At 36.9% G+C, this 13,484-nt stretch overlaps 1 protein-coding gene and 1 long non-coding RNA gene across 2 annotated transcripts; one reads left to right on the top strand and one right to left on the bottom strand.

The window, feature by feature from the left end:
- The first annotated feature begins 4,313 nt into the window (after positions 1–4,313).
- On the top strand, positions 4,314–9,631 carry LOC113676412 (dicarboxylate carrier UCP2). The gene is made up of 3 exons (XM_027193066.2): positions 4,314–4,776; positions 6,150–6,853; positions 8,080–9,631. Exons 1-3 carry the CDS (start codon positions 4,654–4,656, stop codon positions 8,180–8,182), a joined length of 930 nt encoding a protein of 309 aa, XP_027048867.2. The 5' UTR covers positions 4,314–4,653; the 3' UTR covers positions 8,183–9,631.
- Positions 9,284–11,137, bottom strand: LOC149050096 (uncharacterized). Its single transcript, XR_016183791.1, has 2 exons — positions 10,998–11,137; positions 9,284–10,040 (listed from the first exon to the last, which is right to left on the bottom strand). It is a non-coding gene; the product is annotated as an uncharacterized LOC149050096 (long non-coding RNA).
- Positions 11,138–13,484: the final 2,347 nt, after the last annotated feature.

Here is a 13,484-nt window from a genome sequence, read left to right on the forward strand (position 1 = left end):
ACAAGGGCTGTCAATTTTTTGATAGACTTCTCTGGAAGTGCATGAAATTAAAATGTCCATAATCACAGACCAAAGCTATAAAATCAATGAGGCACTTTTGATGAACTTTTTATTGAATGGATTGTTATTTGGGTTAAGCTGAAATAGTAGTTGGATGGTTCACTCATAGTATCCATTGACTTTCGATAGTTGACTTGTGGCTGTGGCCCTTGCCAACTACAGGCATCAGAGGAAAGAAACCTCTACCTTGCCATCTAGTTGTAAAGACATCATTTAGTTAAGAGATGGCTGGTCACTATTTTTTTTCAACTTTCAAATTTTTATTTTGAATCTCAAAGTATTTGTTGACATTGTTGAACATTAAGTTTGTCTAACACAAGTTCTGTGATAACTCTTAAGAAAATTACAAATACAAGTTATTCTAAACAAAACAATTTAACAATTTGTATTTTCTTTTTAACAATATGTATTACCATTATTGTAACAAGAAGTTTTAAAATAACACAAGTACTGTGTTAAGTCTTTACTGACTGGTACAAAATCTCAAGTTGAAAAAAACACAACACAACTTTAATTCCATGAAGAAGTTAGTCCTTGCTGTCAACTTTTCTTCATTGTGATTAACCTAACACAAACTTCAGTAAAAAAGCTACTCTTCAAACAATATAGATTTATAATTTGCCTGTGACCAGTAAAATATGAATATTGGCCTTATTAGTGCTCAACATGCATTTTCTTTTGGTCATACAACAATAAATAATTATTTGGCAGTACAGCTGGAAATATATGAAAGAGAAAGAATGCTTTCAGATGCCAGACTGCCTGTAAATGTTTCAACAGTGACATTTAACCCTTTAACTCCCACGAGTGACCAAGACAGAATTTCTCCTTACAATATTAATACAACATCAAGCAGACAAGTGATGAGAATAAAGAAAAATATCAATTAGGGGATTATAAGTTGACCCAATACCAAATTCTCCAAACTAACATCACAAGAACTGTATGGCAGACAGTAAGGAGAATTACTAATGAGATCTTGGGAGTTAAAGGGTTAACTGTTTTCCATTACTTGAGGATGATTATTTTTCTTATTGCCTAAGTTTTTTTCAACAATTGCCACTGGGGTATGGAATTAAGTTGACTAATAACCTGTATGTCTGTTTTTCTTTCAAGGTTAGTCAAAATCCACAAGACTTGTATAAAACTTGTGCATCCTGGTCACAAGAATACTGAAAATACAGGCAATTTAGTACAAAATCATTGCTTAGGCTGTTGTAAATGATGAACCATTGATAACAGTTCTCATAGCTTAGTCAAAACCTGGATAATTTTGGAAATACTTTGGAAACAACGCCTTGTTGCTAACATCAGCACAAGATGCTTTGGACAAGGCAGCTTTCAAGTCCCCAGTTGCCAAGTACCAGTAAACAGTTGGTGACAAGTAAGTAAACCCAGGTCTACCCTGGGAAATAATTCTCCCTAAAACTTCAAAGAAACCGTTGACGACAAGCTCATTGCTGAACACTGGTACTTTTCTGTATACTTCTCCAATGAATATATGTTATATACCTTCATTGTTATCCAGCACTGAAAAGACTTCACTTAACACTTGTCTCAGTACGAGACTGCTTCATTCTCTCGAAAAAGATCTTTATCTGGATATCATCTGCACGAAGCTGCCACGCTGTTCCTGTAGCTTGCTGCCGAAGGAACTGTGTGATTACTACCAGCAAGGAAAAAGAAAAAATAGGCCGAGCAATTCGGACTCCCTCAAGAAATCTTTAGGGAGTAAGGAATAATCTCTCTCGTTTATTCCAACAGTTTATTTCTTCCCGTTGAAACACAGGCTCCATTTCCATTACAAGTCGCAGGTGGGGAAATGAGGCCGCGCCTACCAGGCCAAACCCGAAAAGAAAGCGGATATCAAGCAAAACGCTATAACATGTTGGGTAAAACAAACTAATTTTAGAAAAAGATTAGTACTTTCTCAGTAATGACCCAGTAATTCCAATCAGTTTTTCTCCTGCTTGCAACATACCCGAATTTTACTCGAAGCGTTTATTCTGTTCATATCTCGCTTACGAGCCCACTTCTTTGACTCATGACGCGACCTTCCAAAATTACAGCTATAGCTTCTATCGATGTCGATATATATTGTGACATTTTGACAGTACACGAAATCATTTTGTGCAGAGAATATCAGCATAGAGGTTATCTTTTCGAAATTCACAAAACCAACACCTAGCCTCCGATTGGTTGTCTCAACAAGAAAGAGAAACCAACAAAATGATAATGGTTTACTTCGCTATTACGCTGAACTAAGGAAGATGACGCAGGAAGATATATCCAACTGAATTGATAATTTAAATTAAGAGTTCAAGTCTTAATGGGCTCTTGAACCTCACAATCAAACCCCACTCCGCCGCTTCGCCCCACCCCCCTCTCCCCATCCCACCCCCATAAAGATACCAGAATCATAAGACAAGCCAAGATAATATTCTCTTGGACAAACTTGTAAGGAGCACCCACGAAAATAACATGGAGAAAATATAACTACGAAATTTTCCATGCAGCATTTAGATCGGATATAAATTGTACACCTCCAGGTAACCACTAACCCGACAACTCAACGGTTACCTATAGTCGGAACGAAAAACTAAAGTTAATACATTTGGACGTATTTAATCTCGACTTTCGTCAACATAATGGCTTTCACCTCTCCCATCCCACTCAACTCTACCCTGTTTATAGGGTAGTTTAATCTGATCTAGGAACATGTCCATTTTCTCAAATTAACGAAGATGCGGTTCTGTAATCCTCTAATAATCAATCAAGCGACCTAACAATGTTATAGGTGAAATGCCGTTGGTGCAGTGTCATAGTATGTCTAACAAAAAAAAAAAACGCGATATTTTTGGTGTTTCTTTCATCGTAAAAGGATAAATTTAGGTTAGTTGACACTAGGATCCACGCGGCGAAGTCTGTAAACAAGTCTAAAATAGGGAAGATAAAATAAGAAGATAGATCCAAATAGATCATGTGATGAATTAAATTAGTAGTTCAGGTCATGTTATGCTGTGGGGCCACACAACCAAGCCTCCCACCCCGCCTCTCTCCTCCCTATAAAAGGCTACCAGAATCATATGACAAACTTGTGAGCATCCGTACCCACGAAATTGGAAACAGCATGAAGAAAATTTGTCTGTACCATCACGTAATGAGTAGGAAAACAAGTCGACTCTGCGAATACTGCCATTGCACGAGAAATACCGGACCACAACGCGGACTCTAGGAAAAAACTGACGGAAAGAAAAGTTTCCAAATCTATATATATTCAAGTCTGAAGTAGGGCAGATGAAAGCGGAAGATAGATCCAGCTAAACTGATGAGTTAGATTAGGATTTTAGATCATATTAGGTCATAATATGCTGTTGGGCCATACAACCAAACCCTCCCCTCGCCCCACCTCCCCCCACCCTCATAAAAACATAACAGAATCATGATAAACTTATGAGGTGCACCCAAGAAATTGCGTGGAGAAAATTTGCCTTAAACTTGTTTTTACTGTCGAATAATACCTAAGAAAACAAGTTAACTTGCGAATATTGTCATTTCCCAAACAAACCCGACGAAAACGTGGCCTTTGGGAGAAAACTTACGTAAATAACGGTCACGGGTTTCCAAATCTATTTACATTGCCGTCACTGATTGCGTTTTACTAGATTGTTAACAACAATATTGACATGCACATAAATTGCCACCACCCGTCTATAGCGTTCCTGGACGGAAAAAAGAAAAAAAATTCAAAGATTACTTACGTAACAATAGAACCTTTGAAAAGGAAAAACGTCTTTATCTGTCTTGACCCATGAATTTTTACCGAAAAAAATCACTCACTCGTGAAACGGTTTGTTTAGCACAATATATGTCAGTATCCAAATACAGCGATTGTAAACTAGGGCCAGAGCAAAGTGATGCCAGTTTCACAGCCATCTACTGAAATAAAGGCAAAAAAGTAGAACTAGCCTAAAATGATGTTTAAAAATTGAGAAACCAAAGAGTCATTACGTAAAAGAGGCGAGAACAAGTCCTAATAAATCTCACATGATTTAAACGAAATATTTCCACAAACCACAATGAGATGATGCAATATCCTGTCGACGCCTCCAATCACGCCCACTTCGATCCACCAATCAAACATTTTTGGCAATAAATGTGAAGTGAACAAAGAAAGTTTTGAACTTTGGCCATTAAGCCGTCTCACGAATAGTTATAAAGGGTTTTATGGAGAGGATAGAAAGGTAGAACACTGTATTTGCCTGGGTACACAGAAGGCTAGCCCTATTCTGTTTCGAAGGGTCGCCCAACGTAAACGTGGAACAAATATTATGATTCAACAAAATACTTACCTCTTGGTCACGCTACCGCTTATTTACAATGCGCAAATCAGCGATCTCTAAATTTTTTCGTGCTTTACCGGTCGCAAAGGAAACAAACTTCACCTCTAACTCTGTTACAACGAGTTTGTGACCTTGGAGAATTGCCACGAGCAGAGAGAACCATTTCGATTTTGACACTTTCCTCGATCTTCCGTGCGTTCTCTCGCTTTCGCTTAAAATTTCAGGTGGTCTTCTGCTGTAAACCATAAAGATGCATAGCAAACCAGGACAGAAAGAACCTAGCATCTCGATTAAGTTCGTAAGCGCCGGATTAGCTGCTTCAGTGGCTGAAGCCGTCACAATACCGATCGACACAGCGAAAGTTCGACTTCAGGTAAGTGACTTTTAAAACAAATCGCACGTTGTTGGTTTGTTAGGATTGAAAACAGAACATGTCAAAATGAGACGCCATTATGATTTGTATTTTACACTTATGAACACTATTTTTAAGCAATTAGAAGTTTCCAGTCATTAAAATAATATATTGTAATAATATATCTTCTGCTACCAAGCGAGGTCAACAGACTCGACATTAAAGCTGGTCTAGTTATAAATTTTAACCTGATCAATAGCCATCGCTTGATCGTCAATCGACTTGCATTGATAGTCACCTTCGTAAAGTTTAAGTTAAAGTAATTGCAAAATAAGCGATGAATTTTATAAATGTTTCTTAAATACAATGCTTTCAAATCGATGTGTTCTAGTTAAATACTGGTGATGCAATGCCATGTGGAATAAGAATCGCGAAATTTCCGCGTAGCCCCATACTACATTATGCATTCAGTTCTTGGATAGAGAAAACAATGACAAAAAAATACATTGCCATCGAGAAAACAGATTTGTTTTACAACAGTATGGGGCTATGCGGAAATTTTACCAGAACCTCTAACGTAATGAGACAGTCAGTGTGACGTGTCGCTCGCATTACAACCTGCAGACGGCAATCACGTTTCTTGTTTCGAAAACATTTCCCTTATGCCTTCCGTCGTTTAAAAGAAATCCATACAATGGTTTAATAGTTAAGATCAACGGGACGAAGTTTCCTTTTATGGTGGTGCGTAGCAGAGGGAGGAAGTGATTATAATTTTTTTGACAACTTGTTTATAACAACCAAGTGTGCAATCCCACGAGACAAAAGCGGACATTTAATCATTCAAAACAACTTCTCCATAAGCCTTGATTATAACACTAACGGAAGACATAAGATTTCCAAGATCTGATCTCTAACTCTCCCTTCTGTTTCGGTTTTTAGTTCTTTTTAATTAGTTAATCCTTTCAATCCCAGGAGTGCCCAGAGATTAATTTCCCCTCGCGATATCATATTACATACATGATCACGCAGAACTGTGTTGAGAAGAAGGAAAAATAATAAGTAGAAAATACAGTTATATTTCAACACCAAATCCTAAGATCTAAAGGTAAAAGAGATGCATGGTAGACAGTGAGAAAAAATATTTTGAGTTCTTGCAAATGAAAGGGGTTGAAAAGAAGTTAGTATTGAAGTTTACCCCCCCCCCCTCCTTAACATCCTCCAAAAGTCATTGGTAAGAAGACCTGAAAATGAGTTTTTTTGTGGACAGCAATTTATATATTTCAACGATTTGAAAGCAAGTAATCATCACGGATGACTAGGTCTTTCTTAAGAAGTGAAAAGAAGGCCTGATCTTTCCAAAGATATCTTCAATAAATTATTTCACTTCTTTGCAGATCCAGGGTGAAAATGCTGTCTTGGCAAATGTTCAAAATGGCGTAGCAACAGCAAATTCTAATGTCCAATATCGAGGAATGATAGGGTCCATGATAACTGTGGCAAAAACTGATGGTTTTCGCTCGCTGTACAAAGGGCTTGTGCCTGGAATTCACCGCCAACTTTGTTTTGCTAGCATTAGAATAGGACTCTATGACACAGTCAGAAACTTCTATGGAGATGGTGATGTCAACAATCCTAAAGTCATAAAGAAGATCCTAGCCAGTTGCACAACAGGAGTGTTAGCTGTATCTGTTGCTCAACCAACAGAAGTTGCTAAAGTAAGGTTTCAGGCCGATGGTTCAAGATTTGGGTCTAGCAAGGCCTTAGATGCTTATATATCAATATTCAAAAATGAAGGACTCCGAGGACTATGGAAAGGTGCCTTTGCAAATATGGCACGCCTTTCCACTGTGAATGCTTCAGAACTGGTTGTGTATGACATGGTAAAAGGATTCTTTCTGAGAAAGGAACTCATGGATGATGAATTCCCTCTGCATTTTGTCTCTGCCTTTGGTGCTGGCTTTGCTACCACAGTGGTAGCATCTCCTGTAGATGTGGTGAAGACACGTTACATGAATTCCCCACAAAATACTTACAAGAGTGCCATCCACTGCGCCTATATGCTGTTGAAACACAATGGGCCTCTAGCTTATTATAAAGGGTATGTTGTGCTGAAATTTGTCTCTAATACAACAATGACGTTTTTATTAGTATCCAACTGCACCAAGTTGAGTACAAATAATGCTTGAATTGATTACAAATATCCTGTGATATTGGACAGTTGCTTATTTTGTACAATAAAAAAAGCTGTTTAACTGGTCAGCTGTACACACTATGTTGTTCTACCTGCTTCACTTTTTCCACTTTTTAAGAAATTTGCATGAAATAAAGCAGTTGGTTAATGATTAACTTGTTAGATTTTTAATGTGTATTTCTGTGTATTTTTACTCATTGTTGGTATTATAACTCGCCCTGCAGGGGGTTGTCAAAATAAGGCAAAACTTGTGAAAATATGTAGTGATAGTACACACCTACTGAACATCTAATATGTTTAATTTATTTCACACCCAGTCTCTAATAAGGTCATAGCTTGGAGCCTGTTGAGATATCCAATTATCCCTTCACTTATTCATCAGACTGAAATTTCTGGCCAACCACCTTAAAATGATACATTTGTTGACAGTTCCCCAAGAGTTATAATCTTATAAGCAAGATATAACATTCAGAAACATGTAGAATTTCAGAGCTTGATTTGGTCAGAGATGTCAGTGTCTAACCACACTTGACCATGGTATTACTTTATGTGATTTTATACCTCATTTGAGAGAGAGGCCAGATTTTCAATATGAAATGTGGTAGCAAGAGAAAAGCATAACAGCAAGATACTACATGTGGCTTTATATCTGAAAAAAAAAAATTGGCTCACATCATTAAAAAATAGTCTAAAGAGTGCTGTGTAGTAGCCAGGCCCCAGTTTTTCAAAGTTTGGATAACTCTATAACCCTATCCACTGGATAAAACCCTATACAAAGGATAATGCTATCCGTTTTGCTATCAAGTATCCACAAGTTAGCAATTTATCTGTTGGATAGCATTATGCGACCTTTATACAACTGGACCTAGATAATTATCCTATCTCAGATGGCCAATGAACAACCTGCAAAAGGAGTTTTCAACTAGTGGGGAGAGTTGCAAATCAGATCATGGGATTTAACAAGTTAACATATTTTTAAATTTACTTCTTTGTCTTAAACCATAGAAGGAACAACAATCACAATGGACTGAAGCTAAAAGTTCTAATGTCCCATTAATAATTACAAGGCTAATCAATCATTATGACTTTATTAAATATGAGTTTTTCCTCATTTCTCTTTTATTTTATTTCAGGTTCACACCAAACTTCACAAGGCTGGGATTATGGAATATTGTTATGTTTATGTGCTATGAACAGTTGCAGAGGCTGTTTAGTTCTTTCTCTTCAGAACACTGATGATGGCTTTTTTCTATTTAAACTGGATACATATTTATTATGTATTTCTATGTTTTTCATTTGGTGTCATAAACGCATTTTGACCATTTTGCACTTGCTTAGCGAATCTTCAGGATTCCGATTTTGAGCATAATAGGAAAGGGGATTGGGTGTGCTATATGGCACTAATTTAGTGAAATTGAATCATTTAAATTGAGCAATGATTTTGACTCTAATAGAGTTTGATGCCGACTTTAATTTGCAACTAGTGCAAAGATGGGGATGCAGCAGATCAATTACATGTACTTGCACCAAGGGATGTAATATCGATTTCATGCTCATTTGCAAAGGAGCAAAATGAAACACATGGACACAGATGTGAACATGTTGAGTTAATGACAAGTTGCAATGAATGGGTTGGTTTCAATCCAGAAAGTGTTGCAAAGGCACATTATGTTAGGGTATTTTAAATACATTTTAAGAGAAGGCTTCCAAGTCACAAAATTCTTCAAAAGTTTAAGTAAGAAATTTGCAGAATATTTTCTGTAACGTCAATTTCAATGAATTTGCAAATCAGAGACAAAAAATTATGACTTAAACTCCCAACAAACATCTTGTTCATTGATTTCCATTATTGGTTATATAAAAAGTTGATCTGCATCCTCAACCAATCAATTTGATTCAAACAATGATATTAGCAAATGTAGTAAAAAGGGTGGCATGTGTTTAAATACTGAAACTTGATCAGTACATTCAAGTAATGTACTGTTAGTATGTTATAGGTGTACTTCTATTTAGTCACCAAGTTTGCTTTTCAATCCCTTTATTATGATTTATGGCTTTTAGATTAGGAAGCAATAGCATAAGTAATTAAAAAGGTCAATAACAGTTAGTTGGCTGCCAACTATGAACTACAACCTGCACTTTGAAATTAGCATAGGTTTGATTATATTTGATTTACTTTATATATGTTAACCAAGTTGACATTGTCATCCCTCTTAAAGTAATACTGATACTGTTACATTTCTTTCAAGATATGCTGGAAACTATGCAACACAAATGAGCAACAGTTGCCTGTTCTTGAATGCTAAATGAATACAAGTGAAAGCTCTCTCACAATCAGAATTGTTGTAAAATTTAATAACCATATATAAGCCTTTGTTAGGAGTTTGAGTAATTTTTTTGACACATATGAACAGACAATACATTAACTTCTTCATATTTTATCCAAGTGGCCTTAAATCTGTGGATAACCAATTCCTATTTTAAAATCAAGGGTCAATTAGTTTCAAGGAGAAATAGAATATTGTGAAGCACAGCAAGTGTCAACTATTTTTACAATCAGTTTAAACGCATGCAATATAGTATAATATATTGTGGGTGTAATTTTATTCAGTCATCAGCTTTGCTTTTCAAAATCAAGGGTCAATTAAATACAAGGGATGTTCAAATAAAATTTTGCAAAGCACAGCAAGTGTCAATTATTTTTACAATCAGTGTAAAGGCATATAACATAACTGTCTTTACTGGACAATGTATACAGGTGAAACTAATTTTATTTTACTCAACGTCTCGCTTGAGCCTTGAATCATTAGTGGAGTGGAACATTTTGATCCAAAGCTTAAAGCTCTTAAGTCAAGTCTTGATGTCCAACCTCACCCCGGTTCTTTGGAAATTAATGTCATGGCTTTTTCATTAGGTTTAAATGATAAATTCTCTGTCCATACCTCTAGTCCATTGATATGTTATTTATCTTGTAAGCTCAACATGAGGGAGTAGTCACTCTTCCGGCGTCGACATAATCTGGACCGGACCAGGTCGCATCACGGTCCGGGTCACGGACCAAATCACGGATCGGATAGAAATGTTGCGTGACAGGCTAAGATAAAGTATGCATGATATAATGAAGCGCAGGCCCCACTGGAAGTTTTTTTGCCCCAAAACCCCATGTAGTCACTTAAACGGCTGTGTCGAGGAGTCTCGTGTAGTGCCACCATGGACGAAGGCAAGCGAGAGGTATGTATCATTTCATTAGTCAATTATTGTTATTATTGTTTTTTTAATATCATGAATGTATGCTACTTTTCCTTTATCAATGTCATTTAGCTTACGCGAAAGAATAGGCGGGGTGAGGAGCAAGATTGTTCTAGAAATAAGTACTGAACTGCACGTAAGCGCTTCAAGTAGTCCATGGAAGTGACCACATGGGGTTTTGGGGCAAAAAAACTTCCAGTTGGGCCTACGGTCCGTCATGTCAATAACCTATTTTAGTTTTTTTTACTATTTTTTTTAAAGTATTATTATTTTATAGACGATTTGACTTTTTTTCTTCCTTTTTCTATTCGATCCGTGATCCGATCCGTGATCCGATCCGTGATCCGATCCGTGATCCGATCCGCGATCCGATCCATCATCCGATCCGTCATCCGATCCGTCATCCGATCCGTCATCCGTGATCCGATCCGGCCCGATCCTGATTTTATCGACGCCGTCACTCCTCTTCCAGCCCAAGAAAATCAACTGTGCAATTTTTTTTTTCAAACTCTAATTTTTCCCAATTATACCCCACCGCTGTTTCCCAATAAAGAAAGTAGCTTGTGGTCTGGTAAGCCATCATATTTCATATTAACTAGCACACGCAGCAAACGATGTACTGATTTATAATCACGTAAAAAATTCCTGAAAACTTTTGCTGTAAAAGTAAAATACCGGTATATCTTTCTTACCACTAATATCAGCATGACGATTTAGGACTCCAAATTTAAATACAAATTCTTCTTATTTAAGGTAAATTCAACCTACGGTCTTCTGAAAGATATTAGTACTCTATATCTACCTGAATGGCATTTCCCTCGTAGAATGACCGCAGCTCAACTAAAGTTGTCTTATCTATTTTAAGATAGTTTTTTACTTCATCGATGTAACCCATAACCCGCCTCTCGTGATCCGTGACCCATGACGTGCGTTTCAGACCTGCTGTCTTCACATCCTGTTTACTTTGCTTAAAATAAAATAACTATATTCGTTATTTAACAAAATTTATTCGACAACTTCACAAGAAAAGTTTCATTTATCTCATCATATTTTTCGTGATTTTTAAATTTTTATCTATTCTTTTTTTACTGATCAGTATATCTATTTTTATGCGATAATAATTTGATAGTTTTGGATATCCTTCCAAAAGTGGGCGTTGCACGTGGGAAAATGAAGACGAAATAACAGAGCCTGTAAACACAATAACTTAGGACATCAATGAAAAAACACCTGCGCTCATCTGACAAACAGAATGTTATTCTAAAAGGAGCTTACGACCAGTGGCAGGTTTCTTTACAGTTTTCTTTTTTGAAGGGCTCAAAATTTTTATCCGATTTCCTTGAAAACTAGTCGTACGTTTCGAACATTTTTACAAATTGAAAGTCTGAGCCGTGGATGAAATTATATTGCCAATGATAATCTTCCTCATTAATTCAATTTGACATCTTAAGTCCTGTTTTTAACAGTATGTAAATTTTTTTAGTAGCTATAAAATTCTAATTGTTTTTGGTTTAGGAATTAGGTCAGATTTATCCACAAAAGGCCCTGTTTCACGCATAAAGATTAACTGCTAAATCTCGCTGACATTGAGATTAGCTTTACGCCCCTTGATGCATGAAACGTATATATCTGATTGAGACTCTGAAATAAAAAGGAAGAAAGTGGATTCGTATGGCTTTATTTTAGATTGAACAAAGTAAGGTTATCCGCTGTAGCTTATCTGACTGAAGCTCTTAGCCATTAAAGAATTCTTAAATATTATGTTTTTTTAATCAGTATGTTAGCTAACTTCGAACAGCCCCTCGAACTTAATTTACAATATTTTATTTTTGATTTTCTGCGTTCATCTCCTATAAGGAAGTAAACTTCGTTTAAATATTAGCAGGAAAATCTACTAAACGATCGGATGAATATGTTTCCAAAAGCCCTGCCTTTTTACGAGGAATGACTGAGGGACTAGGAAACAAACATCGGAAGTTCTCTGAAATGAGTGCCAGTTTGCCTTCTCCTTTTTCCGCTTTCATCTAGCACGCAGAATTCAGGCAATACAATAATCGAAGGAAGCATTGATTTTCTACGTTGTTTAGTTTTTAGAGCTTCCTCAGTTTAGTTCCGTTTGGTAAGATCCGAACACGAAGATCTTCGTTGTTTTCCCATGACTTCTTTGATGTTTACAGCATTACGACTGTACTTCAACGGTTGACTAAGCGAAATGCCAAACAAACTGCAAAAGTTGCTTTGTTCGGCACTGATGGCGCTTCTTGGTCTTTGCGCTGTAAGTGCTGAGTTTAAATTTCCATCATCCTTGGCTGGGACAACAAGCTCTTTAACGTGCAGTGTAAATCCTCTCTCGCGAGGATTTCTTCGGCTCAGCACACTCAGTCCGACTGTGTTTGTTGTAGAATTTGGAGAAGGTGACGTTTTCAAATTAGCATCTACCACCTTCCCAGTCTCACTTTTGCCATATAATTCATATCTATTTGGTTTCGCATTTTCCGTGGTCATCTGCACTTTGCATCCCGTCGTGTTTTTGTCATCTTTTTCTGAGTTCATTTCGTGATTTCTGTTGAATTTAATTAACGAACAGTCCGAAAAATGAAAGCAGTTTTCCTTCGGTCAATAAAGTCAGGCGACAAGTGAAAGACGAAGCTACAACTTTAAGTTAAAACAAAGAGTAACGGTGATTCAATCCAACGAAGATTCGCTGGCTGTTACAAGGCCTGCGTCACGCAGAATCTCGCACAATAACACTCAAGTTGCTAGAAATTTCCCCGGTGATAAGACAATTACCAGATATCCTGCGTTTCCCAGTTGAGATGACTCCTTTACCCGGTAATTACCTTTCAAATTTAACTCGACTACAGAAGGACCTCAACTCTGTGGCCACGTTTCATTTTTGTAAACAAATGATCCCGGGAAGCGTATTGTTTACGTTTTTAACTGCGTTCACACAAAGCTGATTTGCTCTGTCAAAGTGATAGTATAATAGAGAAAAAAACCCTTTCTTTACCCTGAGCGCAGCCAACGTGACGTCACAAGAGCAGGTGTAATATAAACGCGCGCCACCCAGTTCCTCATTTTTCGCCGGAACTTTATCTTATTTCAAAAAAGAAAATGAAGGGAACATCCAACACTGTTACATGGATTAAAAACAAAACCAATAGACCTCAAACTCATGTCAACGATTCCATTCAAAATTTAGCTTGAATATAAAACCTAGCATCAATTATCATTTCCCCTTTGAATTTTGAACGAGCCCTCTCAGTCATTAGTCAATTCCTACGCATGG

The sequence above is a fragment of the Pocillopora damicornis genome, chromosome 2 (assembly GCF_964200805.1).
Source record: "Pocillopora damicornis chromosome 2, jaPocDami1.2, whole genome shotgun sequence".
In the NCBI taxonomy this organism is placed as follows: domain Eukaryota; kingdom Metazoa; phylum Cnidaria; class Anthozoa; order Scleractinia; family Pocilloporidae; genus Pocillopora; species Pocillopora damicornis.